Consider the following 26,499-nt stretch of genomic DNA (forward strand, 5'->3'; position numbering starts at 1 on the left):
GAAAAAAACCTGTCTGAAAAAGAAAGCTGCTCCCATCTATGTTTTCTGCCCTGATCTTGCAGAATTAACACTGTGGTGCAATGAAAATAGGATTGTCTGCCTCAGAAATATCCTCAAATCCCAAATTCTTCCATGTACAATTGAGGCCTTCTGGTTTGATTGGTGAGAGCTGAATATCTACCATAAAACTAAATATAAAGTTTGTTCCATATACTTACTTCTCATAGTAGTGTCTTGGGGAAGAAAATCAGAGTTACATTCCCCAAGCAGTGTCTTGTATTTTACCTAACAGTGTCTCTCTCTCCATGCTCCCCTATAGACAAGTTTAGAGAACAAATCTGTTTATTTCTGAGCAACTGAGTGCTGGTAGAAATTAAGATAGGGGATAAGTGTTACAATTTCCATAAAAACAAGAGCATAGTTTCAATCTTTTTGCCCTAAAGTTTACAAGACATGGTATATTAGCAGGATGGACCTTAGATATTTTCTCCATAAATAGTCAAGCATTTTCCAGAGAACCTGTGGTCAGTGCTCCTCGAGGTTTGCTATTACGTGGCTCTGGTTCAGAAAATTTATTTGGTTTAGCATTTGTGATGCACATCTGCCATATGAATGGCACCAAAATGCTTTCATCACTGTCCTAAATTTCATATTAATGGGAAGTCTAGCATTTCAATACAGTCACTTCATTGTACTGGATATCTGTTAACATCTTGGTAAATAAAACACCAGGGCAATTTGGGAATATTTATGCTTAACAGTACATTCCCCCAAATTCCTTTTCTCATTAGAAGCCAATTCTCTCTTTTCTGTTTATATGCATCCAGCCCCCTTCCTGCTATCTCATGTGGCATGAAGTTGCTAGGCAACTGAGGACTATGCTGTTTATGGCTGAAATTTTAATTAAGCATTGTGCTCTTAAAATGGTGCAAATATTCACACTAATCAACATAAATATCATTAGTCTCAGCATTGTTTGTCCAGAGCTGGGAATTTCAAAAGCATGCCAAGAAAATTGTGTGTTTGTACGTACATGTTCTATCTACAAAGGGCATTAACATGTCCCTTTCATTGGAAAACTACAAAGCCACTTAGGTTTCATTTTGCTTGCAGGATAGAACAGCAACCATTCTTTTTGTGGTGTAGCCAAATTAGCTTTAATTGCCTCTTTACACCTATTCATGAATTATGGTAATTATAAAGGCAGATCCAGCTCTTTAGCCATACAGTATCTTAAACTGGTCTTACATGTATTTATAATCCACTCAACTTCTTTTTCAGGCTAGCCCGGATCCTAGTTCGCCTGCCAGCACTTAGGCTGATGAGCTCTAGCATCACTGAGGAACTGTTTTTCACAGGTCTCATTGGAAACGTTCCCATTGACAGCATAATCCCCTACATTCTCAAAATGGAAACAGCAGAATATAATGGACAAATAACTGGCACATCTGCATAGAGGGAACAATGTAATTTGAGGGATTGAAGTAATTTTCACAAAACCCGTATAATTATGAAGTTAAAAGAGTAGTGTTTCAGTATGTGCAGAAAATACCAATTGTTATCAGTTTCCTGAGAGATTTCTTGTTGTCTTTTTTTGATGTTGACAAAATTTAAAGCAGCTATTAAAAGACCTATTATAGGACCTTTCCTGCCACAAGGAATATTTTGGATGCCTTTCATTTAAAAGGCCATAGATTACTGAACATACTTTTCACATGCTTTGTATTTAGAAACTATCAGTGGTTAAAAAGAGTTTTATAATATCAGAGTAGTAATAAAATTACTTTAAAAGTAAAAGAACAGTATGTATATATTTAAAAATATCCTTGGAATGAATGTCTAGCAAATGCCAGGGTATAATTACTAGCACTTTGTAATCACTTCTTGTCAGAGCAACAGCATCATCAACATTCTGTTTATGAGTATGGAAAATGAAAAAAAATTGATATGTCTTTAGTCAAAATGCTAGCAATTTTTGTAAAAATGCAGAATGCTAAAGGAGACAATCATTTAATCTACAAAAAGTCACTTGCTGTTATGTTATGCATGAAATATTAATGTGGATTCTTAAATCAGATATCCACATTATATAAAATTTTATCTGTTAAATTAGTGCAGTTGTAATACACGGTACAGTACAGTCATATTATGTGCTACAGGAATTCCCCACACTAAAGAAAAAAAGTGTTTGTCACAATAATGATTAAATATGCAGGTTCCTTAAAGTGTTTATTCAGACAAACACAATCATGACAAACGTTATTCTAAGAGGCAGCCTTTTTACTTAGGGGAAAATCAGTCATTAACTGGAAGGGCAGTAAATTTCAAATAGAGCTGTGTGGTGCTCTTTGAGTATGCTCTTTGTATGCTGCAAATTTACTCCTCCTCTCTGTACTTTGAACACCCTCATAATGTAGCCACAGGGTACAATTTAAGACCTGAAATGTGCAGAACCTCTGGTTGTCAGCAAGAGTTTATTACAAAGCTCTCTCACTTTATTTCTCCTTCCCTCCCTCATGAAGCGCTCCCGATTTTGCAGTGTTCTCAACTTTCCCGTCACTCACTTTGAAACCAAAATATAGTTAGGATTTACTTTCACTCATGTACAATTGCAGTTGATGACTGATGCACCATGGAGGTATAAAATGAACTACTTTTTAATTGTCTCGAGTGATGAGCCATCAATATGTCTGCTAGTAGTACTGGCCATTAGCTGCTAGCATAGGTTTCATTTTACTATAATTTACTATTGTGGCTGTTCAGTATTTTAAAATCAAAGATTTTTTTTTTAAGTCATAGCAATTAATACCTTCATCTACCTGATCCTGGCACATTAGATGCATTAATTATTTTAATTATTTGTGTGTTAGAGGCATTCTTACTTTAGTAGATTTATGTGACAAAACTTATCTAATGGTAAATTCAGCACTTTGGTTTTTCTTCTGTTATTGATATTTATTTAGAAATATAAACTAGGTTGGTGTTTGTGACTTTTCAGAGTCTGAATTGTAGCCAAAAGACCTTAAGCAGCTTTAGATGAGGCTTCGAAAGTAACAAAAAGAACTTGTATACTTCATGTTTGTTAGGAGGCTGATATTTGTAGCACTTACTGTTACACAAAAGACTATTTAATTTCAGCTTCTGGATGCATTAGTCTCCTATAGTTACTATTTTTAGCACATTCAGAATCTTCTTTTCTCAGAAGAGTATTACTGAGTTCCAGTATCCATGCAGAGATTTGTAATACAGCACTTGTATCTGTCTCAACTTTTGCTATAGCAAATGAAATTATCATATTGTTCATGCGATGGAAAGTCTGCTCTCTACACGTGAAGTCAGCTGGACTTCAGCTTTTAGTACCAACCATTTGACTGAAGTGCAACTGCTGTGGGATTGTGTCAGCACTTCTGCTGCACAGTCCTTATGTTAAAGGCATATAAGTTAAAAATTAAAAGAGATAAATCAGAAACAGTAGCTACCTTGGAAGAAGTAGTCGCTGCTTTTGTTAAAATTTAAAATTTTACTTCTACAAAAAGAATGCATTGAAATATTTTGATTTTTTTAATTGCCAAAAGGATTACGGAACTTAATTTTCTTTCAGAATTTAGTAAAAATTATTTAAGCAGATAAGAAGGCATTTTAATGGTAAATTAAATGGTCTTTAGCACAAAAACTAGCCATTGGAATATTTGGTTTTAAATCTCAATACACACCAGCTAGATTTTTCTTGACAAACATCATTTCAACTTCCAATTTCTCAAGTAAAAGTGCCCCATTTTCTGTGTGAAAATTTGTTTGTAAATTTTATTACTTGTGATAATAACAATTCAGAAAAGAAAGGCATTTTAGTTTTTGGGGAACAAAATGATCACACGAAATAAAATGTAAAATGTGTGCCTTGCATTACATATGTAAATTGAAACAATGAATACCATGCAGTTCTGTTTACAAATAAACTACACTCCCCACAAATGCAAGGCCACATAATCATATCCTTGCTCAAACCCTGCTAGTTTTTTACTCTGCAAATAGTTATTAAATAGCTTATTAGGGATAAAATATTAATTTTTGTAAACTAAGTAATAACCATGCAATCCATAGTTGTGCATGCATTTAATAGATGAAATGGAGCAGTTCCATCCTTAAGATTTGGATATTACCACCTAAAAGCTACAAAGTCCCTCTCTGTGCAGCATCATTAGCATGATTTGCTGGCTTGCAGAGGTCAGAAACAAGCTACTTAGTTCTGATGCCATTAACAAAAAGTACTCTTTCTAACTATACACTACTTTGATTCCAAGACTAACATTTTGGATTGTAGAAATTTGAACTTATGTGTGTGCCTAGGCTGTTTCCTACCCAGGAAAAGGACTTTGTGCTTCCCCTCTTGCTTCCCCTTGGCCCATTTCTCCTCGTAACAATCTGTCTCAGCGGCAGCAGGATCCTGTGATGCATACAGTGCAGCTGCGCAATCAAGCAAGCTTTGCACGGTCTCCGCTGAAAATAATATTGCAACACTGACATAGTTCTTCAAATTTCTGAGGTTTGTTCCATCCCTCCTACAGTGACTGGAAGATGGTAACAGGCTAATCTTATTAGCTTTACTGTTAAATTAATTTTGGTTATTTTTCTCCTTGGAAAGTGCAAACTTTTCCTTATGAACATGGGACAGGAGAGTTTTTTAATATTGTAACAATTATTGAAGAACTATTTCTTGAGTATTAAATATAGAAATAGCTTGTTTTCATAAAGGTGAAATTTAAATGCCAAACTTGTTTTCACAAGAAATTGGAGTCAAACTATCACAGTCACAAAGTGATTCCAGGAAAAGTTCATCTCACTGAAGCTCTACTTAGTGCCAAAATTTATTCTCTTCAGAAGCTTTGAGGTTGTATTTCTGCTGCTCTTCAAATGAAAATATTTTAACTTGGCAGAAATACAGTAATCAATTATCTGATTACATTTATCTGAACCTAAGCAAATGTGTATACTAGTCATAATTCAGTCAGACAAATGTTAGAACTCTGTGGTGAGACCGGGGCATGATAATGAGGCAATGCTGGGAATGATAATGAGGCGGTAATGTCCACTGTGCTTCATTTGTTTTCCAACTCTTTTGCAAAGGAACTGGATTTCAGTCTTGTAGATAAAAAGCATTTGGGACTAGCTTTGTCATAATGATTTTAATTACATTTTTGACAAATGTAGGAAGGTATACTCTTTTCTTCCTTTTATTTACTTACATTGGACTGTAGAGTCAGAACTAATACCATGTGCAAAAGTAATCTTTCTCAGCCTATTTACATTGCTTATAAATTGTCTGCAATGCTTTTGGTGTCTGTGGAGTTACTCTGGCATGAAACTGGTAAAGGAGAAAAAAGTTATCTCCAAGGAGAGATCCTTCTAAGAAGTCATACAAGGCTTTCTTTTAGCGTTTCTTTTCTTTCTTAAAATGTTAGATCATTAAAAAGGCTTAGTTTTCAGGGCACACTGCAGCTAGAAACTATTGTTGCTCTCCACTGATTAGTTGGCATCATTTGCCAAGTCTCCTTGCACCATCTTCTGAAGCCCGTGGCCCCCAGAAAGCCATGATGCCTCTGGTGAGGAGCTCTGGTTCCAGTGTGTGCAGAATCCAGCAGCTCTGCATCACCATTACAGTTCCCTTTGGCAAAGGGCAAATTCTGAGGCTGCCATAGAGAAACCAAGTCAGGGCTGAAGCTCCCAGGTGAAATCAGTTTCGTGACTCTTGTTTCTCCTTTGGCAGAGACTGTAAAACACTTGTGTTTTACAGTCTGTATAGTACACAGAACTGTATAGTACACAGAACTCACAGAGTCCTGAATTACTTCATTCAGGATACTGCAGGTGTCAGTAGGTTTTCCTGGCCATTAAAGTTCAGACAGTAGTTAGGATTCTTTCTTGATTACCTGTTGTTTAATTAGTAAAAGACAATAATAAAAAAAAAAAAAAATAGCACCAAATAGCATGACTAGCACAGGGTTTCAGGAATACAGTTTAACCAGGAAGACAGAACTGGAAATGAATGGGCTGCTCAAGCAGTGACAAAGCAGCTTCCTGCGCTAACAACACCAGTCAGGGCCCTGTTTGAATCAGGAGAAGTGAGCAGTAAAACTGGCAGGTCAGTCAGATGCACAGGTGTACCAGCACACATCTACTGGATGATACCATCCTGGAAAGACCAAAAATGTTGATTTTCTATTTGAGATCCCTCTCTTCCTCCCCTGTTACTCTTAATAGTACAAAACCAGGTGTTTTTTTCACCTACTCTTGTCCATAAGAGGAAAAGCATAAATCCCAGAAAACACAGGCAGATGCCCACCTGTTCCCAGGGTTTGCCACACTGGCTATACAGCAGAGCTTTTGCAGTAGATGGCTTTGGTGATAAGCATGGGCCAGCTGAAAACAGCACACAACAGTCTGCAGTCCTAACACTTGCCAACATCCAGCAGGGATCAGCGAAATGAGGGCATGGTCACCCTAGAGAGGAAAGTGAGGGGCAGAGGAAGGACAAATTGCCAGCATCTACTGGATCTTAAATGACAGGAAATTAGTGTAGAAACAGCTTTATATGAAAAATTACCAAGAGGGGATGGCAAAGGAGAGCAAATGAAAGCATTTACTTTTTGCACCTTTTCTTTCTAAAGTTGCTGAGTCATTTTAACAGTAAATACTCCTGAATTAAGTTCAGGCTTATTGTTTGATGCCATTAGCCCATATTGTTAGATAATGCTACAAGCCTACTTCAGGTGCAATCAGTGCTATCAACATATGGGAAATTATTTGTGAAAAAAAAATTACAACATTATTTATACCGGGGTTACAAGTTAAAGTAAAATTCTTTGTAAAGTTTAGATGCTCTAAGTTTAAGCATCTGAAGTTTAGATGTTTTTTATTGTGAAGTCATGCTAAGTTCATCACAGGTAGTACTGTTGTAATGTTCCATTAATGCCCACAATCTGTTCAGTCCTCTTTGTTACATGAATGCTTTGAAAATGGCTTATTATTGTTAAATTCCTGCCTTTCTTTTTAAGGGGTTTGATAGAGTTGTACATGTCTATTTTGTGCCTCCCACCGTTGTGCATTTCTGCATGTTCAGTTCTAGAACTCACTCGAGCAGATGATGCATATGTAAATAGCTGTATGTATGTATGTGTGTATGAATGTATATGCTTATACCTCTCTGTCTAAATATTTTCTGTACAGTGTATAGGAAATGTGTAGTGTATGTATATATGTACAGATATGGAGCCATTATTCATCTATTATGTGCTAAAATTTTTTATTCATTTGCTAAACCATAGCTTCCTAATTTGGTGAATCCTCACAAATTTCAGAGCTTTGCACCTTTTTTCTAAACCAGTCTGAATTCACTATTTGCTGTTCAGAACTGACAAATATATTCCATTAATTTTCTGGCTTTTACATTACTCTCTTTACCTTTTCTCATTTGACCTACAGAGGTCTGCAAGTCAATAGTTAATTGAGCATATAAAGCCTTTTTAAAATAAGGAATAAATAACTATAGTCATAGAAAATGCTTCCCTGCTCATTATATACTCATTCTCTTCCAGCCCTCCTGAGATACTTTTGTAAAGTTGTATTTTTTGTGAAGCTTGGTAAGAGACTGATTTTTTGGTTTTAAGTCTTCATCTGTGGCTAATTGAAAGTAAACCAAGTTGCCATTTATCACTGAACTGCAGCACACAGAAGAGGAGGTAATGGATGCTGTTTAAGAAATCAATAGTCATATTGTCATAGTGATTTCATGAAACCAAGCTGTGAGATAGAGACTGTGTGCTCTGGTCAGTGAAAAAGCAGCTCTGGTACAATGGTAATTAAATAGTAGGGACATTGCAGGTAGTTTATTTCTTAGCAAGTATCAAGACATCTTCAGGATTTTCACAATGCATTTCAATTGTATATTCACTTTCCAAAGTTTTTATTTTTATTTTCCAGCTTAAACTGAACACAGCTAATTTCTTAATTCAGTTGTCAGACTATGTCCCTTGCCACATTCTGTCCTCTCCTGGGTCTGCAGTCTGTGCAGCCCCTGCACTGCCTGTGACAGACCCACCCCATGTGGGACCTGGACACACAGTTGGGAAATGAGATGTGAAGTAAGACCATTTCTTATTCATAATGAGGACTCAAACATTTACATTATCAAAGCTTGTTCTTCTTCTCTTTTGATGAAGCTAAAAAGGAAGCCTTCCATAAAGTAAATCTGTTAACTGTGAGTTTTTTTAAAAAAGCATTTCACGGACCATGCAGGACAGTAGTTCAGCAAGTCTTGTTTCTGTCATTAAAAAGGTGAAATAGAATTTTATGGGCATTTATTTCCACCTTCTATGCTCACTGTGGCAAAGACTTGTGTATGTTTAATCCAATGAAATGACACTAATCAAAATAACATTAACTTTGTGCATTATTAAAGTGAACCACAAGTCTGAGGAAATTTTGGAAAGTTTGCTTTGGAAAATGCTGAGAATGTTCTATTTCTTGGTGTATTGGTTAGCGAGCATTTGTAAGCTTTTATTTCAAATATAGGAATAAACCTGTAGCATTTCAAACCCTTATTTCTACGATTTTCAGCACGAAAAATGTGTAAATTAATGTCAGGAATTTCTGTAACAGGTGTTCCTTCCTTGGTGTCTGGACAATTGGTGGTGTTTGAATGCTTGCTTTTCTCTTTAAAGGTGAATAGTTATTAAGGTCACTGTTCGGCAGGAACAGTGTTTAGGAAGTTTAGGAAGCCAATTGGGGCATTAATGCAAGATTGAATCTGTTTAAAAACTCAACTGTCAATTCAGGAAAAAAAAAATAAAAGGCAAAGTTCAGTGAAACCAAATGTGTTATATCCACATTTGAATTGTTTGTATTCTGAAGAACAAAATGTGCTCAAATGTAACGGCAATAAAGGTTCTGCAATAATACAACACAGGTCCACTTTATAGTATTTTCATGATTGTGGGTTAAAGCAGGACTAAGTAAATTTAAAACAAAAAAGCACAGTCTTTAAGAAGGAAACATATTACTTACAGACTGTAAATGTTAAATTTTCCATATATGGAATCAAGATCAAATGTTCAAGTATTTTTAATAATTAATCTGTACTCCAAAATACACTGGAAGCCAGTGTTCTTAGTTTCCTAACTACAAACTGCACAGTTGTATCTGTATTGGCATACTAGGGAATGCTGAGCTCCTAAAAAACAGCAAATTTTTATAGAAGGAAGCATTTACTTTCAGTTCCTTGGGATATTTTCTGGAAGTCTGTACTCCTTATAATTTCGAAAACGATTGTTTATTTTAAAACTGCAAAAGTTTTTCATTTCTCACAGCTTCTTTTGTGAAATCAGTATTATTGTGTGTGATAGCATTTAAAAACAATAGCATGGGGTTTTTTAAACTAAATTTTATATCCAAGCACTGTCTTCAGTCACAAAGAGGAATTTGCATTGTTGTGTTTGTATATAGAGTATTGCAGCGCATGATTTAGCTTATGCATTTTATTAAATGCTGTTGTGATATTATATTGTTGCGGTTAATACTAGTAGCTAAATGAGGTTTCTACCATTAAAGTGAATTACAAATATAACTGCATTCTTGAGTTTTATTTTGAAGTTAAGTTTCTCTTGAACAAGAGCTCTGTAAGCCAAATACATAATTTACTATCTTTTAGGGAGAAACAGCAATGCTTTCACCACAGTGATTATCTTAGGAGAGAGATTTAACCGGGTCTGGTATAGAAAAGAAATCTCATTAACTTACTGACTCCAAGGAACTTCTCTAGGTGGAGAGAGGGCTTTTCCTAAGGTTTTAATTCATCGTCAACACAAAAGCTTTGAGTACCCCCGAAGTTGTCGCTGCGGCGCGCGGGACCCGCCGCGCCCCTCACGGCCCGCGCGCCCCTCACGGCCCGCGCGCCCCTCACGGCCCGCGCGCCCCTCACGGCCCGCGCGCCCCTCACGGCCCGCGCGCCCCTCACGGCCCGCGCGCCCCTCGCGCCGCCGGGCCCGGGCACAGCGCGCGCCCTCCGCGGGTACTGCCAGGGACGGGATAGGCGGGGCGGCGGAGCCTCCGCCAGGGGGCGCGCGGGAGCGCCGCCTCCCCTTCCGGCCGCCGCCGCGATGCCGATGAAGGGCCGCTTCCCGGTGCGCCGGACCCTGCAGTACCTCAGCCAGGGCGACGTCGTGTTCAAGAGCTCGGTGAAGGTGATGACCGTGAACTACAACACGGCTGGAGAACTGAGCGAAGGCGCAAGGTGAGTGCGGGACGCGGCGGGAGCGCGGGGTGCCCCTGCAAAGACACCAGAGCTTGCACGGGCCGCGCCTGCACAGCGACAGCGGGCCAGCCGTTGTGTGCTTTTCTCTTTCCTTCCAGAAAGTTCGTGTTTTTCAACATCCCCCAGATCCAGTACAAGAACCCCTGGGTGCAGATCATGCTGTTCAGGAACATGACTCCCTCGCCCTTTCTCCGGTTCTACCTGGGTAGGTGGCGCCAGCCGCGGGGACCGCAGCAGCCGCACAGTAGTGGCTGGGTCGCGCCGGCAGCGCGGTGACCGCCGCGCTGGGCCCTTCGCCCTCGGCTGCTTTAGCGGAATAGAGCTTTAGCCGTTAGCAGCTCCCCGTGACTCGCCCTCATGGAGATTGTGCTTTTCCACTTAAAATGTTACATTACACATTAACCGCAGGAGGAAGTAGATCCTTCATTCCTGTGCGTGTAAAAGCCTCTCGAAATGGCATACAGGAGGAAGTGGTATCATTTGGTACACTGTTATGAATTTTTCTTGACAGACAGTGGAGAACAAGTTTTGGTAGACGTGGAAGATAAAACCAACAGAGAGATAACAGAGCACATTAAAAAAATCCTGGGGAAAAGCAAGTAAGTAGCATGCAGTAAGCTAATACATCATCTAGCATACATATTACAAACTTTTGTGGAATACAGAAAGAAATACTACTTTTCCTGGATAAAACTGACACAAGCAAGATAAAGTCCACAAGGTAGGAACTGTAACTCCATCTTTCTAATAACCTGGGTCCAGGGAAGGGAGAGGAAATATTGCAAGTCAGACTTGTAATAGTAACAAATCTCTTTTCTAGAGAAATGCTTGATAAAGAAGAAAGAGAAAGGAAAAAACTATCACATCCAGCAACCTTTGGGCCCAAGAAGTATCATCTGCGAGAATGCATGTGTGAGATTGAAGGCCAAGTTCCCTGTCCTGCTTTTGTACCATTGCCCAAAGAGATGAGGGGAAAATACAAAGGTGCCATGAAAAATGAGGCATGAGCCTGACATTTCAAGATCTCAAGTCATGGAGCTCTTTTGCCTCAGGACTGGACAATGAAGGTGCTTCAGTGAGAGACAAGAGGCAGCAGTTCCTGGGAACAGGAACAAGCAAGTTCATTCAATACAGAGAACTCTGCGCCATAAGGCTTCTTATAACTACAACTAGAATTATTAAGTGAAAAATAAATAAAAGTTAAAACTGGCACCAAAAAAAGCTGTGGTTCTACAAAGTACTGCAGGTAGTCAGTTATGGCAAAACTAAGATCATGTTTTCTTTGGGATAGAGTGGCTAGACTAAAAAATTTAATCTTAAAAGTAGCACAGAATTCCATAATTTGTAGAAAGTGGTGCAAAAGTCCATATTGTACCAACTAAAGACAGACAAATGATAACCTAACTCCAGTCTCAATTGAACTTTCCTAATTTATGTAGTTATGAATCAGAAACAGTTCAGAGTCTCATTTCCAGGAAGATACAACTTTTGCTGTTGATACTGCAGCTCTGAGAAGCACTGATCAAGTTGGGAATATCAGCAGGAAAGGAGAATGGGAAAATTGGTTTATAAAAGACAAGTTTTACAATTACCAAAAAAACCCTTTCTGAATCATTACAGTTTCTGCCTCACCAATTACACCATCCCTGTAATATGTATAAACATGATAGATTGTACTCTACTCTACAGACCTTTACGTCAGGCTTATATGTACAAGTCACTGTAGAAATGTATTGCAGCATTTCTGAATTCAGTTGAATACAAAATTTCACACTGATGCAAGCATCCTGTACAAATTGCCAAGAACAAACACAACACAAAATAAACACGTTGCTTTATTTCATCTCTTTTTACAAAGTTTTCATACAGAGTAGTGCATGCAGCTGTAACAAAAGTCGATGCTTATTAGTTATTGAGCTTTATGCTTAACTCATCTTCATTCCCTTGTGCCTTGCAAGCCACACAGCAGTCCCTATACCAGCAAAGGTCTTCACATTAGAGGTGAAGACCATTCTTATTAGGTGTCTAGTCTATCACAGTTAACACTGACAAAGATCATGAGGTATCCTAGTCTGTTACCTGCTTGTAAAAATAATGCATTACATATACAATAAGAATACTTCAGGTATTAGTGTATTAGCCAGAAAATATAAACAAGGCAGGATAGTTGCAACCAGGATAAAACCACTTTTTAATGAGAAAGCTGTAGCCACTGAAACAGTTTTTCATGTTGATACCTAAAAAAGCATTAGGTTATAGTGCAGGATGCAATCCTCCTGACTAGCAACCAAGACCGTCCTAAATAAGTGCCTTTTACTATCTCAGATAATTCCAGGGATTCTGTTTAGCTATCAACAATTTTTGCTGCCTTCATGAATCTGGTGCTAAGCACCTATGTTCTGTCAAGACCTTTAAGAATCCTGTGTTCTTCTACTTGGTGCAAAATAAAACCTGGGGACTAAATCAGCTCTAAGAAAACATCAGTATAAGAACTTCATGGTCTTAAGCCAACCTCTGCTACACACCTTTTAAACCCAGAATTAGGCTACACCAGACAGACCATCAGGCATCCTTGACTGGCTGCTCTGAGTTACTTCAACCCCTTGCTAGTTGTATTAAGTGAGGATATAGATGGTTTGGTCTTTTTAAACAACAGTTCCACAAGTCCCTACCTCCATTTACTCACAGCTAGGAACCAGAGTTCCTGCTCTTTAAGTAACAGAGTTACTTGTCTCTAAAATCTTAAGCAGTGTTGGGGTTACAGCTATGCCAATATCAGAGACATGATTAAAAGATATGTCCCATTCCACAGACCTTCACGCCTCTGAGTAAGGCCACTATTGTTTGTGCTATACAGTGTGATCTGCCTGATTTTCCTCTATTTCAGTTCTAAATAAACCCTTTAAGATTAACTCACCACCACCACTCCTGCAAACAGTGATTCCTGCTGATGGGTCTGTGCCTCTCAAAGATAAAAATCAAAGCAGTTAGATTCCATCTTTCTCAAAAACCCTGCATTTGCCCAGCTGTAGGTCCTCCTGCATCACAGGTACTGGCTGTCACCAGGTCATCCCTCAGGCCACAGGATAACAAGAGGTCTGCAATCTGAAGTTCCTTATTTAAAATAGGTATGCCTCATTTTCATAAAAACTGAGGGGAATGTAACATGAGAGAGAATTGCCATTTGGCACTATTGCAGCCAGACTTTGTCTCCCAGCTTTCACAAAATTCCAGTGGCATCTCAGCTTTCCATTATAAAGAAAATTTTTTGTTGCTTGGGTGCTACAAAATATTCCACTCTCACAAATATAACAAACATGATCATTCTGTCACCCAGAGGATTTAAAGGAATGTGTAGATTCCATAATGTAATAAGCAATTGGAGGTTCACCCTTTATATTACAGATAGAAGTGTTGCTGGCCTGATGCTCCTTTCCTGGAAATAAGCAAATGCTTGCTCCCTCATGAGCAGGCCTGAAGCCAGCATGATGCTACAACGCCATCATTTTTGCTCAGAGCAAATGGGAAACCAGAAGTGATGAAGCATCCAAAATTTTACTTGGGAATCTTTATACAGATATTAAAAAGTTACTCATACTAAGATCAGTTAGAAAGTTTTTCTCAGTCTTAAGATCCCTTTTATGTATTGATTAGCACTGCATAAACTTGATCTGTTGAGTCTGTACAGTCAGCACCCAGAGCATCACAGTAGCTCTATAACAACACACTGCCAGAACACCCTTAGCTGTTCAACTGTCCTGGGTCAGGAGAAGATGAAGAAGTTTTAGAAAAGTTTTCATCTCTTTTTAGTCAAAGCCACATGCGAAAGGCCAACACTACAGCAGAAAGCAGGAAAGAGGGCAAACCAATATTCCAACCACTTCCACATCACAGTTCCCCTATTACCACTTAACCCCTGGACCAAAATAAGCATTCAGTAAGACCAGTTAGCATTAAAAAGTGCTGTAAAAAGTTATTTTAAAATTTCCTACTCTAAACTTTAGAGACCAGCAGCATTCCTCAGTGATTCTTTCTTCAAGACTGCGTAGTAGTGGCTATGTCTAAATGAAAGTGCTTTAAAGTCAGGATTTTCCCAATTCCCTCTTGTGATCTGTACTCCTGTCTGTAAGTATCTGCTTTACTTTCCCATATTTAGCAGCAGACTGAATTATTACACAACCCTATTGCTGCTTCAGCAGTTAGATTTCTCCTTCTGCTTTGCTAAGGTGTGTTTCAGTTCCCTTAAGTTCTCTGTCAGTACCTCCACCTCATCCAGTCGTCCACTATGTTTGGCATCAAATATATAAGCTTTAATATTATCTATCTGTTGGAGAAGCAGCTCTTCCTCTATAGCCTCCTCTCCAGAGATCTCACTGCCATCCTCCACTTCAAAGGGATTGATAGAGGATCCCTCTTCAAATGGATTCCCTGAATTCCAACTGCCCCCAGGCTTTTCAAATGGATTTTCATCCTCTTCAAAGGGGTTTGAAGTACTGCCAGGTGCTCCATTACTTTGTTCATCCTCCTCCTCACTTTCAAATGGATTATATTCTTTTTTATCACTTTGCTGAGCTGTGTTAGAGAAAGAAACCACTGGAGAGGTGTCTTTGGCAAATGGATTAGCAGGATCTTCTACTTGAGGGGTATCTGCTTCATCCTCAAAGGGGTTTAGACAGGCTGGCTGATCACGGTCTTTGTCACACTGTGGGACATTCTGGGGTTTGAGTGTGAAGGTTGAGGGCTCTTTTGCTGGCAGCTGCTCAACAGGAGTTTCAAAACTTGTGTCCCCTTTGATCCAAGTAACATCCAAATGCTGTTTGACTTCTCTGAAGTCTAAGGAGCGTGTCCTTGAATGCTGAGACATGAATTTATGGTGCTCTCTTTCCCACTCTTTTTCACGAAGGACCTGAAGTTCCTCCCTCTGTATCTCCTCCTCTTCTGCTTGTTTTTTAGAAAGCTCAATAGCTTTCAGAGTTTGTTGTTGATCATATTCATCCTGAAGCTGCATCAGGTTCTCTTGCAACGTATGGACCTCATCTATCCTATTAGCTGCCTTTGCTTGCTTAATAAAGGATGTGATATTGTCAATCTGCTGAAGAAGTGGGTCTGCTCTCTCCCTCTCTCTCGAAATGCTAGATGTGGGCAACCAGCCTTCAGATTTTTTGACTGTTCCTTTTTTTATGTGAGTTTCATCACCATTAACTGCAGATGCAGATATAAACTCCTTCTGCTTTTCCTCTTGTCTTCCCTGTGCTTCAAGAGCAACCTAAACCAAAAAACATGTAGTAATAAAACACTGCAAGCTTGAAAAATTTCATTCTAAGTATCCATAGGTACAAGTTAGCCGATCTTAAGACATTGTTGGCTGACGCTTAAAGGGATCAGCTGCCATTTGGGTTACTTTGCAGAAGATTCTTGCTTTCATACCACTCCTTACATGTTTCCCTTGAGTTTGTGATGATACTGATGAAAAACCCATGACATCTGCCTCTACAAACTTGAGGGAAACTAGGAGCAACAATTCTCTTTATAGAGGAAAAAAAAATGCCTAATGCAGCTGTGCAAAGAGTGGTCTAGATTGATCTGGACATCAATCATATCACATAGAACATCAGTTTTTAAGGTCACTGAGTGATATAATCCCACTTTTGGAGTGGGATTATTCTAATTTCTCAACTTATACTTCAAGATGAAGTTGGCTTTAGTTTATAATTAAAGATATCCTCCCTCCTAAAGGAAAAAAAGCCTCTCTCCCTGCAGAGGCATCCTTATTCTAGTATGTTCTTTCCCACCAACAAAAGAATTTTCCAAATTCTACTTATGTGAGTGAATTCCTGAACACAATTTCGAAGTCAGTATAAACTAACACACTAACATCAGAGCTTGCTCTGCACGCACTGCAGCAGAAACAGCCCATGCACCCAACTCCCTGCTGCTTCCTAGAAGTGTCCACCTTTGTGCCCACCTACTTCTGTTCTGGGCAGAACAAAGCAGCAGCTAGGAAAATCCCTGATAAAGGGGATGGGACAATATGCATGAAAAAAAAAACCCTGAAATCCAGTGTTGAAGGCAGCGACTCATATCCCCACACAGCTCCCAGGCTTGCATCTAAGAGAAAGCCTGAAACAAGATGTAACAGATCCCAACCTGTCTTACCATATTCAGTCTTCTCTTCTTCAGTTCTTCATACTGATCCTTAGTTGGCAGGGACATTAGGCCAAGCAGTTTTTCCTGGCAAAAATTGAAATATTTACAGCATTGCTTGCAGGTATTCAGCTCATTTTTCAAGTCCTTGAGAAGAGAGATACTACCAGCAGAAACCCCACATCACATCAAAGATGCTTCTACACTGCAGTCCCTGCTGCCACACCTGCACTGCTGGGTGGGCTCATACCTCAGCAAGAGGAAGAGCCAAGGCTCACACACCTCTTGGGTTCCCCAGGCACAATGCTGCTCTGAGTGAAAAATCTGTGTTCAAGACAGCTTATTCAAGACAGTCATTAGGAGAACTACAGAAAATGCAGAAAATGTATAGAACTAAGGCCCCTGTCAAAATAGTTTCAAACCACAGGGATGCCTGGCAAAGAAGAGAACACAATCTAAAATGTACATTCATCTCACAGCATATGCTCTATTCACCTGAACAAAAAGTGTAGCTGAATATCTTATCATTCGCTGAAGTTGTAGTATTTTAGGATGAGGTTGAGGATCTTCGTGCAAGCCTAGACTCAAAATCTTCTTACTGAATCAAAGAAAACATACAGCTTCATCAGTTCAAAAACAAAATCAGGAAAAATGCCACAAAAGTGGAGAGACAATATTGGATCAAAAACTTCTGATGTTCTTTTAGATAAACAGTTTTGGATATTACAATTTGCAACACTTTCCACTCTCAGCCTTAGAAAAACAAAGAAACCAAAACACACAATTCCTTTCCCCTCAATGGTGCTTCTACTTGTTTCCTCTATGGTTATTCTTCCCGAAGAGAAATGCATGAATTTTAAGGCTGGAGAAGAAGTAGAAATCAGTGGTGTACAGGAACAGCATCTACCTTTTCAAATGCTCTTTACAACTGAGCAGACATATTGATCATCCATATAATCATTTAAGTCATAACAGAGATACATACATGCTGGGGGGAAAAGGGAGAGAGACAATCTTTTACCTTAACGCATCTATAAATTCATACATTTTTTGAATCTCCACCCTCAAGTCATTAGCATGATCAAGGTTGTAGGCTGACTCCCCAGCACTAAAGAATAAACAGAACTTTACTGTAAGTCATGCATCCAGTTAACAACATATACAACACTACTAGTTATCCAAGATGACCAAGATTCAACAATGATAAGAACTGCTAACACTAAAGGGCTGAATGATTTTATTTCAAGCTCATGTTTAAAAAAACTTTTTTTTTGTGACTAAAGTGGAAAATTACAATAATTTTGCAAACATAAACACTTCATAGAAGATAACTGTATTTAAGATTAAACACAATTATTTAATAATATATATAAAATTATTATTACTTATATATTATTACTTACTACTCTAGGAGAAACTGTATTCTAACACAAAAATGCCACTCTAAAGTAATATCTAAAATATACGTATGCTTAGCAAATGTATCTATTTTGGGGGGATTTCTTTCCAGACAACTTGGTGGGAAAAATCTCTAAGTAACTAACTATGTCATTAAAGCACAATAGTTACCTCCACTAGCATTTGTCAGAAAGCAAAAAACTATGCTGGACAGGGTGTAGTATTTAAAATGCCTGTCAATGACTGACCATATGGGGATACAATTATTGCAGGCACTTTACTAGAGTCGCCATTTTATTGATAAAACAAACTAGGACTTAGTGGGGAAAACACTTCATGAGTTTTTAGTTTCCCTGTCCTTTTATATCACAAAAATAAATTATAAGCATCACTTTCTCAAAAGCAACTTTGCTGTCCACAGGATTCTGATTTCCAGGACACACTACTAGTCAGAAATCTTTAATTTCACCCATAACAAGCCTGTTGTTTTCTGACATTTACTTCTTTTATCCAAGACATCTGTATTTTTACTTTTCTCCAGCTGCCAAGCCACATAACCCAATCTTTCATGAACTCATGACAAAAAGCAGTAACATCTTAGCAGGTTTTTCACCTTCTGTACTTCTTCCTATTGCGAGGAGTGTTTTTACAACCATGCTCGTTACTAATTTTTCTACAACCATTAGACCTAAAGGACAGGTATAGCATTATTTATTAACTTTAACTTTTCAAAAGGAAATGCTTCCTATCAAAGACCAATGCATGTATTTCTCTCACTATATGAGCCAAAATTATAACCTGGCAACCTCTTGCAGACAGAGCTGGAGAGACTTAAGTTACCCCAGTCAGAGAACAGTACTGCGAGAAATTACACACAAAACTGAAACATGAGATTGTTGCTTAACCACTGCAGCACAAGGGTACCCAGCTACACGCAGAACAACTGCCAGGTGAAGGTGCTTTACACAGAACAGTGTTCTAATGATCTGCTACTGCTAGCACTCCTTGGAAGCCAGAGCATCCCAGCTGAGGACAGCAACAGCTTACTGCAGCTGTTTTGAAGAGGCTCATTTACACAGTAATTGCAAGCCCTGTACTTCCCTTTTTTGCAAAGATGATGTGTCAAAGTACAACAGCAATGCCTCACTGGGAAGTGGCTTTAAAAAATTAACAAATCAAACAACATACTCCTCTGTATGTTACCATTAATAATTAATTCAGTACTACTTTGTTGAAGAGCATCCAGAAGACGACAGATAATAAAGCACTGATTTTTCTTTAAAGTTACACACTCCTGCAGCCTTAGTACACCACTTCCTTACTACTTCTCACACTTGGAGGAAAAATACATGTTAGCCAGCAATAGGACTTACTTTAGTGATTCTGCCATCCTTATGTATTCTGGTGCCTTCTGGTCCACCTTCTCCATGCAGAGTCGGAGTTTCTTGTTATAATATTAAAACAAAACATATAAAAAAATAACTGACATTAAAATACTAATGCAAGAACTTGTTGACGTGAATTTTTTCATGCTGCTTGTGCAGATTTGAAGTTAACCAGGTGAAAGGCACTTTAACTGTTCAGGATGACAAGACTCTCCAGTTATCTCCAGAACACACATGGCATTGTCAGGAACAGAGAAAGACTCACTGTACCCCTACAAGGCGGACTTTGAATCTTGAAGCTGTTTGAATGGCTGACTTGGACAACTTCTAGCCTTACCTCTCTTCACCAACAAGAGCACCAACAAAAACTCTAATTAATACTAACCAGGGGAGCTTGTGAACCCTACTGAAAAGGTATCTGGTGATCATCAGTACCTGCGGCGAAGCATTTGAATGTAATGTTGATAGAGATGGTTCAAAAAATGCATTTCCCATTAGTGTAAGGACTGATGGCAACAGTGGTGACGTCAAGTTCCAGTGCAGCCCAGCTATCAAATGCACAGTATATCACTCACTGGTTTAAACAAGTTCACAATTTTAAGAGAGAAGCATGTCTGAGCTACTAGCGCCAGATGATGAGAATGAAGATGTATTTTAAAAATACGTGGGAAGCTAATGTGGGCTATACTATATTGAAATTGATTCCAACATTTCAGATATGTCTTTGCTACATGGCATGAACACCCAATGATCTCTTCTAATACAAGTCAGTATTAAGTCATAGAGTTTAGACATAAGGTAACAAGCCAAAAGTCAAGTAGTGACCATATATGCAGACATATATGCTGTAGCACAGAGCTTGACTTACCTCATAGAGTTTCACAATCTCTGGTGTGTATTCTTTCTCATCAATCTGTTGCTCTCTTTTCAACAGGGTGTCTTTGCAGTGCTGACAACAACGTATTCGTTCATCATCCTTCTCATCCAGAACAGAGTTCACGCTGCTTATACTGCTAATGCTGCCACGGCGGGAGCCGTGGACACTGCTGGGTGAGGAGTTTGGGCTTGTATGAGAACCCAAGGCCTCTCTGCTGGCACTAGTGAGTTTGCCTGAAAGTAATACACATGTAATTTCACAGTAACTGGAAAAGCCAACAGATTTTACCAACACAAACAAACTGCCCTTTAACAGAAACTTTACATTCAGGTGGTACTAAAAAACTAGGTTGAAACAGTCTGCTGAAAGATATGCAAGGATTGCATGACAACCATGACTGCAAGTCAGAATTTGGGTCTTCACTGCAAATCTTGTTGTATTTAAAACTAGCTAGAGAGCAGACTGTTGAGCATCACCGACATTGCTTATGCCTGCAAGCATTCTCATGTTTGAGCCTGCACAGTCACAAAACAATGTGTAGAACAGGTATGATAATGGCATCCAGGCATTGTGCTTGCACACTCTGAAAAGCACAGTTAATGTCATTTATCTCCACAGAACATACAGTCTGCTCTCCAGTGCAAGACGAGAAAGATAAAAGTTTCCAGTGGTTCTTAAAGACCTACACATAAATTTCCCTAAGTTGCTGTCCCAAGGTCTAACATTTGGACAACACAGACAAAACTGGAAAAATCCAAAATACTGGAACCTTGGCAGTTCCTAAAGCTAATAGCTCCATAGTTATAGTACTCAGTAGAATAAATAATACCTATATTTACCAGGAATTTCTACTTTTTTACTTCTTAGTATTTTTTATTTACTATTATGACTATTACTTCTAGTAAATTTTTCAGTGTTATGCAACACTTCCAAATCTGAAGAAGAACAGAGAAAAAGAGTGGAGAAATAATTCCTTGTATTGTGCTTCACAGGCAAGATTCTGCATGAAACTGAATGGAAGTTTTCTGCAGAGCTGGACTATTAGCAGCATATTTTTTTCTAATGGCAAAAAGCCAGGATGCACCCAAAGTGAGCTAAGAAAACAAAGAATTAACTCTTAAGTACTTACTTGCCAAAGGAAGACTGACAAATTCCATGCACTTCTTGCACATAATAGACCCACAAAGGCGGCAGTGGTGACGGCGGTTTCGGATACTGAACTTACTGCCACAGTCTGGGCAAAATGGAACATCCTGATCACTGACCCAAGGCACAACAGACTTCTCTATAGCTGTGAGCAGGAATATACACCACATAAGTGTTCAATTGATTCCTCACCTGGTTAGACTATAGGGGCAAATAGTCTCAGATAAGATCACACTAACCTCTTATTTTAGCTGACTCAGTGTTTGCTCTGTCAAATGATGTCAGCTGGTTGAAGATAAATATATTCAAGAAGATTATACTTTTGCAAGGAAAAAACCCAACACAACTCGGCCCAACAAGAAAAAGAAACCTGTTTTTTTTTTTAAGAGAGAGGAGTTTCAGCTGGTTTGACACCAGACTTATGCAACTTTTATTTTTTTTCTAATTCCATATTCATACCAGTGCTAAACAATGACTTATCAAACCTGTACAAATCAGGACATTTTGGACATAATCTTTTGCAGCCAACGTAACTGCATCTGAACCAAAATGCAGGTGTACCATTGGCAGATTTTGAAGAATGAAAAGCTGGAAGAATCATGATAAAAATATTGGGGAGCAATTTAGTGAAGTAAACATGGAGAAAATAAAACAGGAGAACAAATGGCTCTTGAAGCATCTTCAGCTTGAAAATGGTGTATAGAACCAGAAATAACATCCATGGCACAGAGTCAAATCATGCACAGTTCTCAAGGTAATGCATAAAGAGAGTCATAGTTTAGAATCTTTTATAAAATGTATTCATACTGAAATAGCTTTTTTTTTTTTTAATCTAGGAAACATTTAGAAGGCTGGAATATTAAGAAGCACCAAATTTACCTTTTCTAACCTGATTATTAACTTATTGACTTCAACTACATAGTGATCAATCCTGGCTGCTCGGTGTTTCTTGAATTCAGAAAGATGGCTTCTCATAGCACCTGCAGGGATAACAGAAAGTTGTCCTATCACCCAAGTACTCTGTATGGATTTAAATGCCACTTGAAAAACAGATGTCTCTTCTTTTCACCATTGTCCTGTTCAAATTCAATTTTAAAGACACATTGGAACCCTACATTTTCACAGTGTTGTTGTAAATAAAACATGCTAGTTAAAGCCTAATATTTGGGCTAGCAATAAACAGTGGTTTACTTCTACTACAGAAAACAAGCAGCACTGTGTTAAAAAGAAAATCTGCAATAATTTTTTCTCCATCTTCATTACATTTACAATTACATTTGGTAAGCTGTTACCTACTAGTAGCATTCTCAAAACCAGCTCCCTTTAGTTTCCTGGCTACATGTTGAGCAAAGGGAAGAAGCACACCCAAGGATTACTGAAGGTCTATGCAGCAGCAGTTTTGTTTCAGATTTCTGATCATCTCTACACCTTTAGGGGCCTGAATCAAATCCTTGATGACAGTTTAGATTTGCCTGAATCAAATCCCTGATGAGAGTTTTAGATTTGCAGAAAACTGGTCACCAAGTATTGAAATGAACTATATAGCATCTCTAAGATATCTACAATTCATAGTCAATAATATTGGTTTAAGATTAGTCCTTTTACAAGTAAGGTGGATGAGGTATTAAAAATCAAACTTACAGACAAAAAACTAAAGACCCCAAACTAACCAACCAACCCAAAAAAATATCTTTCTTCCAGCTAGCAAAATTCAAAATCAGATGTTACTTTTTGCTACAACCTATGTAAATGTAAGAATCTCACTTCCTCATGCTAATGGGGTAACCAAAAATCTCCAAAGATGCATTCATACAAGTGAAAGAGTCCCTCTGGGTCACTGATTTAAGCCACTGCTTTGGAGACACAATCCCTTTCACTGATCCTTCAAATCACATGCCAAAATCTCTATGGTTTATCTTCTCAACGCTCATCAGAAAGCAGTTCTCACTTATCTAATATTCATAAACCTTCTCCCTAAACTTATTCTTAGCTAATATTTACATTATGATTGCTGCTCAGATAGTTACAAAGTCAAAAGTAAAGAAATATACAGAACTCAGACCTTGCACACCCAAAGGACTCAGTCCTAGTTTGGCAGCACCATAGTGGAAACTTTCCCATGATCCACAAAAGATGGTGCTGCTTCCTTCTCCAGAAATAACTGTGGTATTTTCAGTTATAGTACAGGAAACTGCCAGTAGCAGTATTTATAATTACAGGCTCAGTCAATATCCTTGAAATTCTACAAATGTGGTTTTATACTCAGAGGAGTGGAGTTTGCTTATTGTTTGGTTTTATAACTTGGTCATTTTAAAGTAAGCCCCCTTTTAATAAGAGGTGATTGCCACCGCAAATCCAAGGAAAAAAGTTTAAATAGATGGATACTCTTCTTGTTGAACATGCAAACTAACAGCTACTTTAAGTGTAGCCCAAAAGCTAGAGATTTTATACACTTATAACTTAGCTTTTAATTTTTTTCTGTTTTGTAAAGTCACAAGATGAAGCTAGCTGCACAGAGGTAAACACAGACTAAGCAGATCTCAGCAGGACAGCAACAATGACATGACTAACAGCTCCTTGAAGGGCAGTTTGGGTACTGATTCTGTACATGTCTTTTCTTCTCCCCATTAACCATGTTTTACCCGCAATCCACCCAATGCAAATAGGCTGCTCAGTCAGTGTGCAAACCATAACCCCTGCAAGCGAATCCAGTGCAGCACAGACACAATTCCAAGCCACTTCAGCAATAATGTAGCACTTTCCCGACTGAGTCCAAAACTTATCCCCACTGTGTATTGCTTCCTAGCTCTCCTACCTACTTCCTGGGGCTCCCACATGTATGGATCTACTCCACCATAGCTGAATGACTCATATCGTTCCTGAGATCCAGAATCAGTTCTGTCATCATCTTCTTGTTTCAGCAACTTCTTCTTTGCTCTTTTGGCCTTCTGGACTAAATCTAAAAAAAATAAACCCAAGTTATCTAACATATCAGGTAGTCACCAAATATTTGTCATGTGAAGCCAGTATAGAATATTCCTCGTCTTTTAGCAGAAATATTTTTCCTGGATAAATTTATCCTCAAAATATTCTTAGAAGAAAAATGAAGTTCAGAGCACCACAGACGACACAAAATACTCTCTGTTGTCTGTCATAAAGCAGCATGAGGTCCTAAGGACAAGAGAGAAGACCGTTGTCCGACTTCACTGTAAAACAGTAACGTATCTTAAACTACGGTACCTGTCTCACTGCACAGGGCATCATACAGTTTTATCTTAATTCTCATAATTTCCTATTATTTTCTTCAGATTCAAGAACATTCAACACATTCCTTGTCTTATTGCACAAGCTACCAACTTCAGTGTGCTTGTAACAGTCCAGTGTTAGGGTTAGGGTTTCACCAAGAAAATTACTTAATACTTCAAAAATCTATCTCAAGAGGAAAAAAAAAAAAAAATCAAGACTGCCAGGCCACTACCTCGAGCATACTAAAACCAGAGTTTGCAGGAACCACAGAGAATTATCACTAGATTTTAAACATTCTTCTCTCAATATAAAATGACATTGTCAATATAAAATGACATTGGGTACACAAGGGAGTAAAATAAGGGAAATATTTAGTAAAACAAAATTCAAGGAGATTTTCCAAACATTACTGAAAGGTGGAAATCCATAACAGATATGGAGCACTCCAAGCATCTCCTGCTAGCTCCACCATCCACATACTTCACCATATAACAAGAGTTTTAACTTCACACTTTACTTGCAACCACAGTTTTATCTACTGTCAAAACAAGAAATTATTGAACTGGAACCTGGCAAGTACCAGAGATTCTCCATATTCTCCACAGTCTTCAAATAATTCTTGGGTATTCACTGGGTTAGTATAATTTTGAGTTTTCCGATAAAAACAAACAAAAAACGCAAAAAGGTCAATAGTAAAAATTGTGCATAAAATCAAACATTTGAAGAGCAACGTCCGTTAGCCCCTGCTTTAGAATCAATGAATCAATTTATGGAAAGTATCGGGAGAAGGTGAATACTGTGCTTGGCCCAAGGAGATTTACGGAAGAATGGAACTGCATACCTCGCCTCTAAGTCCCTTCAATTAATATTTTATTGTTGTCAGACATTTGGGAGCACTCGAAATACGAGCAGGGATTTCCCACGGCCAAGCCGAACGCGTTCACCGCGGCCACCCTTACTTCGAAGCTGCGCCCTGACGTCCCGGTCTTCGCCCGAGTGCTGCTCCTCGTAGTGCGCCTGGAGCTGCCGGAACGCCTGGAGATCCTTCAGGCACAGCGGGCACAGGAAACCCTCGCGCACTTCGGTCGGGTCCCCGAAGGCCGCCGGGCAGCCCGACGCCATCGCGGCCGCGCGCGCTGCCCTCAGCGGCTGACGGGATGCGGGGGCGGCATCGTCATCAGGCACTGCCTAAAACGAACCAGGCCAGGGCCGTGCGACCGGCGGCGCAAGAAAGAAGGCAGAAGGCCCCGGGCTGGGCGCGAGCCCCTCCAAGGGTTCCCGTCCCGGTCACTCCCGGTCCTTTCCGGTCCCTTCCGCGGCCCCGCGCAGGCCCCGCCCAGGGCAGGAGAGAGGCCGCGCAGGGAGGTGGGCGGGGCTTGAGGCGCACCGCCCGCCGGGGGAGAGGCCGCTGAGGGCTGCTCCGCCCGCCGGAGGGTCCGTGGCCCAGCGACAGCCCAGGGACGGCCCGGGAAACGCCCGGGGCAGGGCCTGCCTCACCTCAGCGCCCGGGCGGCCGGTGACTGTCAACAAAGCAGGGCGGCCGAGGCCCGTCCCGACTGCCGGGAGCCGCAGAGCGCGGCTGAGGGCGGGGCGGGCGCTGAGCCATCGATGAGAGGAAAGGGCGGGGACAAGGAGGGCTCGTCCGACACGGCGGGGAGGCTGCCGAGCGCCGAGCTATCGATGTTGGTCGGGAGCGGCCGCGGAGGGCCGGCAGCGGGATGGCTGTCTCTTCTGAGGCCAGGACCGCTCGCTGTATCCAGCCGCCTTGCCGTAGGCCCCGGTAACGGGCCCGCAGAGCTGCCGTGACAGAGTCCTCACCAGGACGGGACGGTTCTGTCACGTAGGGGACACACGTGCCGCCGCCGCCCCTTCCCGCCCCGGTGCCCTGGGACCGTTCCCACAGCGCTGAGGGGTCTGTGCTGAGTGTCCTAACCGCTGAGCACGCTCGAGAGGACCACCGCTGCCGATACCAACACTCTCCACATTCCCTTTCCCAG

The 26,499-nt window shown here is 39.8% G+C and overlaps 3 protein-coding genes across 10 annotated transcripts in view; 2 read left to right on the forward strand and 1 right to left on the reverse strand.

Annotated features, from left to right (window-relative positions):
* Nucleotides 1-5,971, forward strand: part of NR2C2 (nuclear receptor subfamily 2 group C member 2) — a 32,792-nt gene extending 26,821 nt beyond the window's left edge. For 6 of the 8 annotated variants that reach the window (XM_014269233.3, XM_014269235.3, XM_014269234.3 and 3 more), the window contains one exon: nt 1,282-5,971. In XM_014269233.3, coding sequence (XP_014124708.1) covers nt 1,282-1,456 — 175 coding nt within the window. In that variant the 3' untranslated portion in view covers nt 1,457-5,971. The remainder of the gene's footprint in view (nt 1-1,281) is intronic. The other 2 variants (XM_026795353.2, XM_026795351.2) reach the window with 2 other exon arrangements.
* On the reverse strand, nt 5,810-26,123 carry RBSN (rabenosyn, RAB effector). The gene is given in 13 exon segments (XM_005490151.4): nt 5,810-15,572; nt 16,463-16,537; nt 16,946-17,048; nt 17,472-17,558; nt 19,222-19,292; nt 20,102-20,343; nt 21,240-21,401; nt 21,496-21,541; nt 22,136-22,236; nt 24,072-24,215; nt 25,462-25,690; nt 26,000-26,068; nt 26,070-26,123. Coding segments are annotated over 13 exon segments (2,442 nt in total). The 5' UTR covers nt 26,109-26,123; the 3' UTR covers nt 5,810-14,498.
* On the forward strand, nt 10,148-12,736 carry MRPS25 (mitochondrial ribosomal protein S25). Its single transcript, XM_005490150.4, has 4 exons — nt 10,148-10,285; nt 10,405-10,511; nt 10,818-10,905; nt 11,127-12,736. Exons 1-4 carry the CDS (start codon nt 10,152-10,154, stop codon nt 11,311-11,313), a joined length of 516 nt encoding a protein of 171 aa, XP_005490207.1. The 5' UTR covers nt 10,148-10,151; the 3' UTR covers nt 11,314-12,736.
* Nucleotides 26,124-26,499: the final 376 nt, after the last annotated feature.

This window comes from Zonotrichia albicollis, chromosome 12, assembly GCF_047830755.1.
Source record: "Zonotrichia albicollis isolate bZonAlb1 chromosome 12, bZonAlb1.hap1, whole genome shotgun sequence".
In the NCBI taxonomy this organism is placed as follows: domain Eukaryota; kingdom Metazoa; phylum Chordata; class Aves; order Passeriformes; family Passerellidae; genus Zonotrichia; species Zonotrichia albicollis.

Bases quoted from the DNA above. Each gene is read 5' to 3' on its own strand.
- MRPS25 (XM_005490150.4), top strand. From the start codon at position 10,152: ATGCCGATGAAGGGCCGCTTCCCGGTGCGCCGGACCCTGCAGTACCTC. The intron at 10,286-10,404 runs GTGAGTGCGGGA...CTTTCCTTCCAG, and splicing joins GAACTGAGCGAAGGCGCAAG to AAAGTTCGTGTTTTTCAACA. The intron at 10,512-10,817 runs GTAGGTGGCGCC...TTTTCTTGACAG, and splicing joins CTTTCTCCGGTTCTACCTGG to ACAGTGGAGAACAAGTTTTG.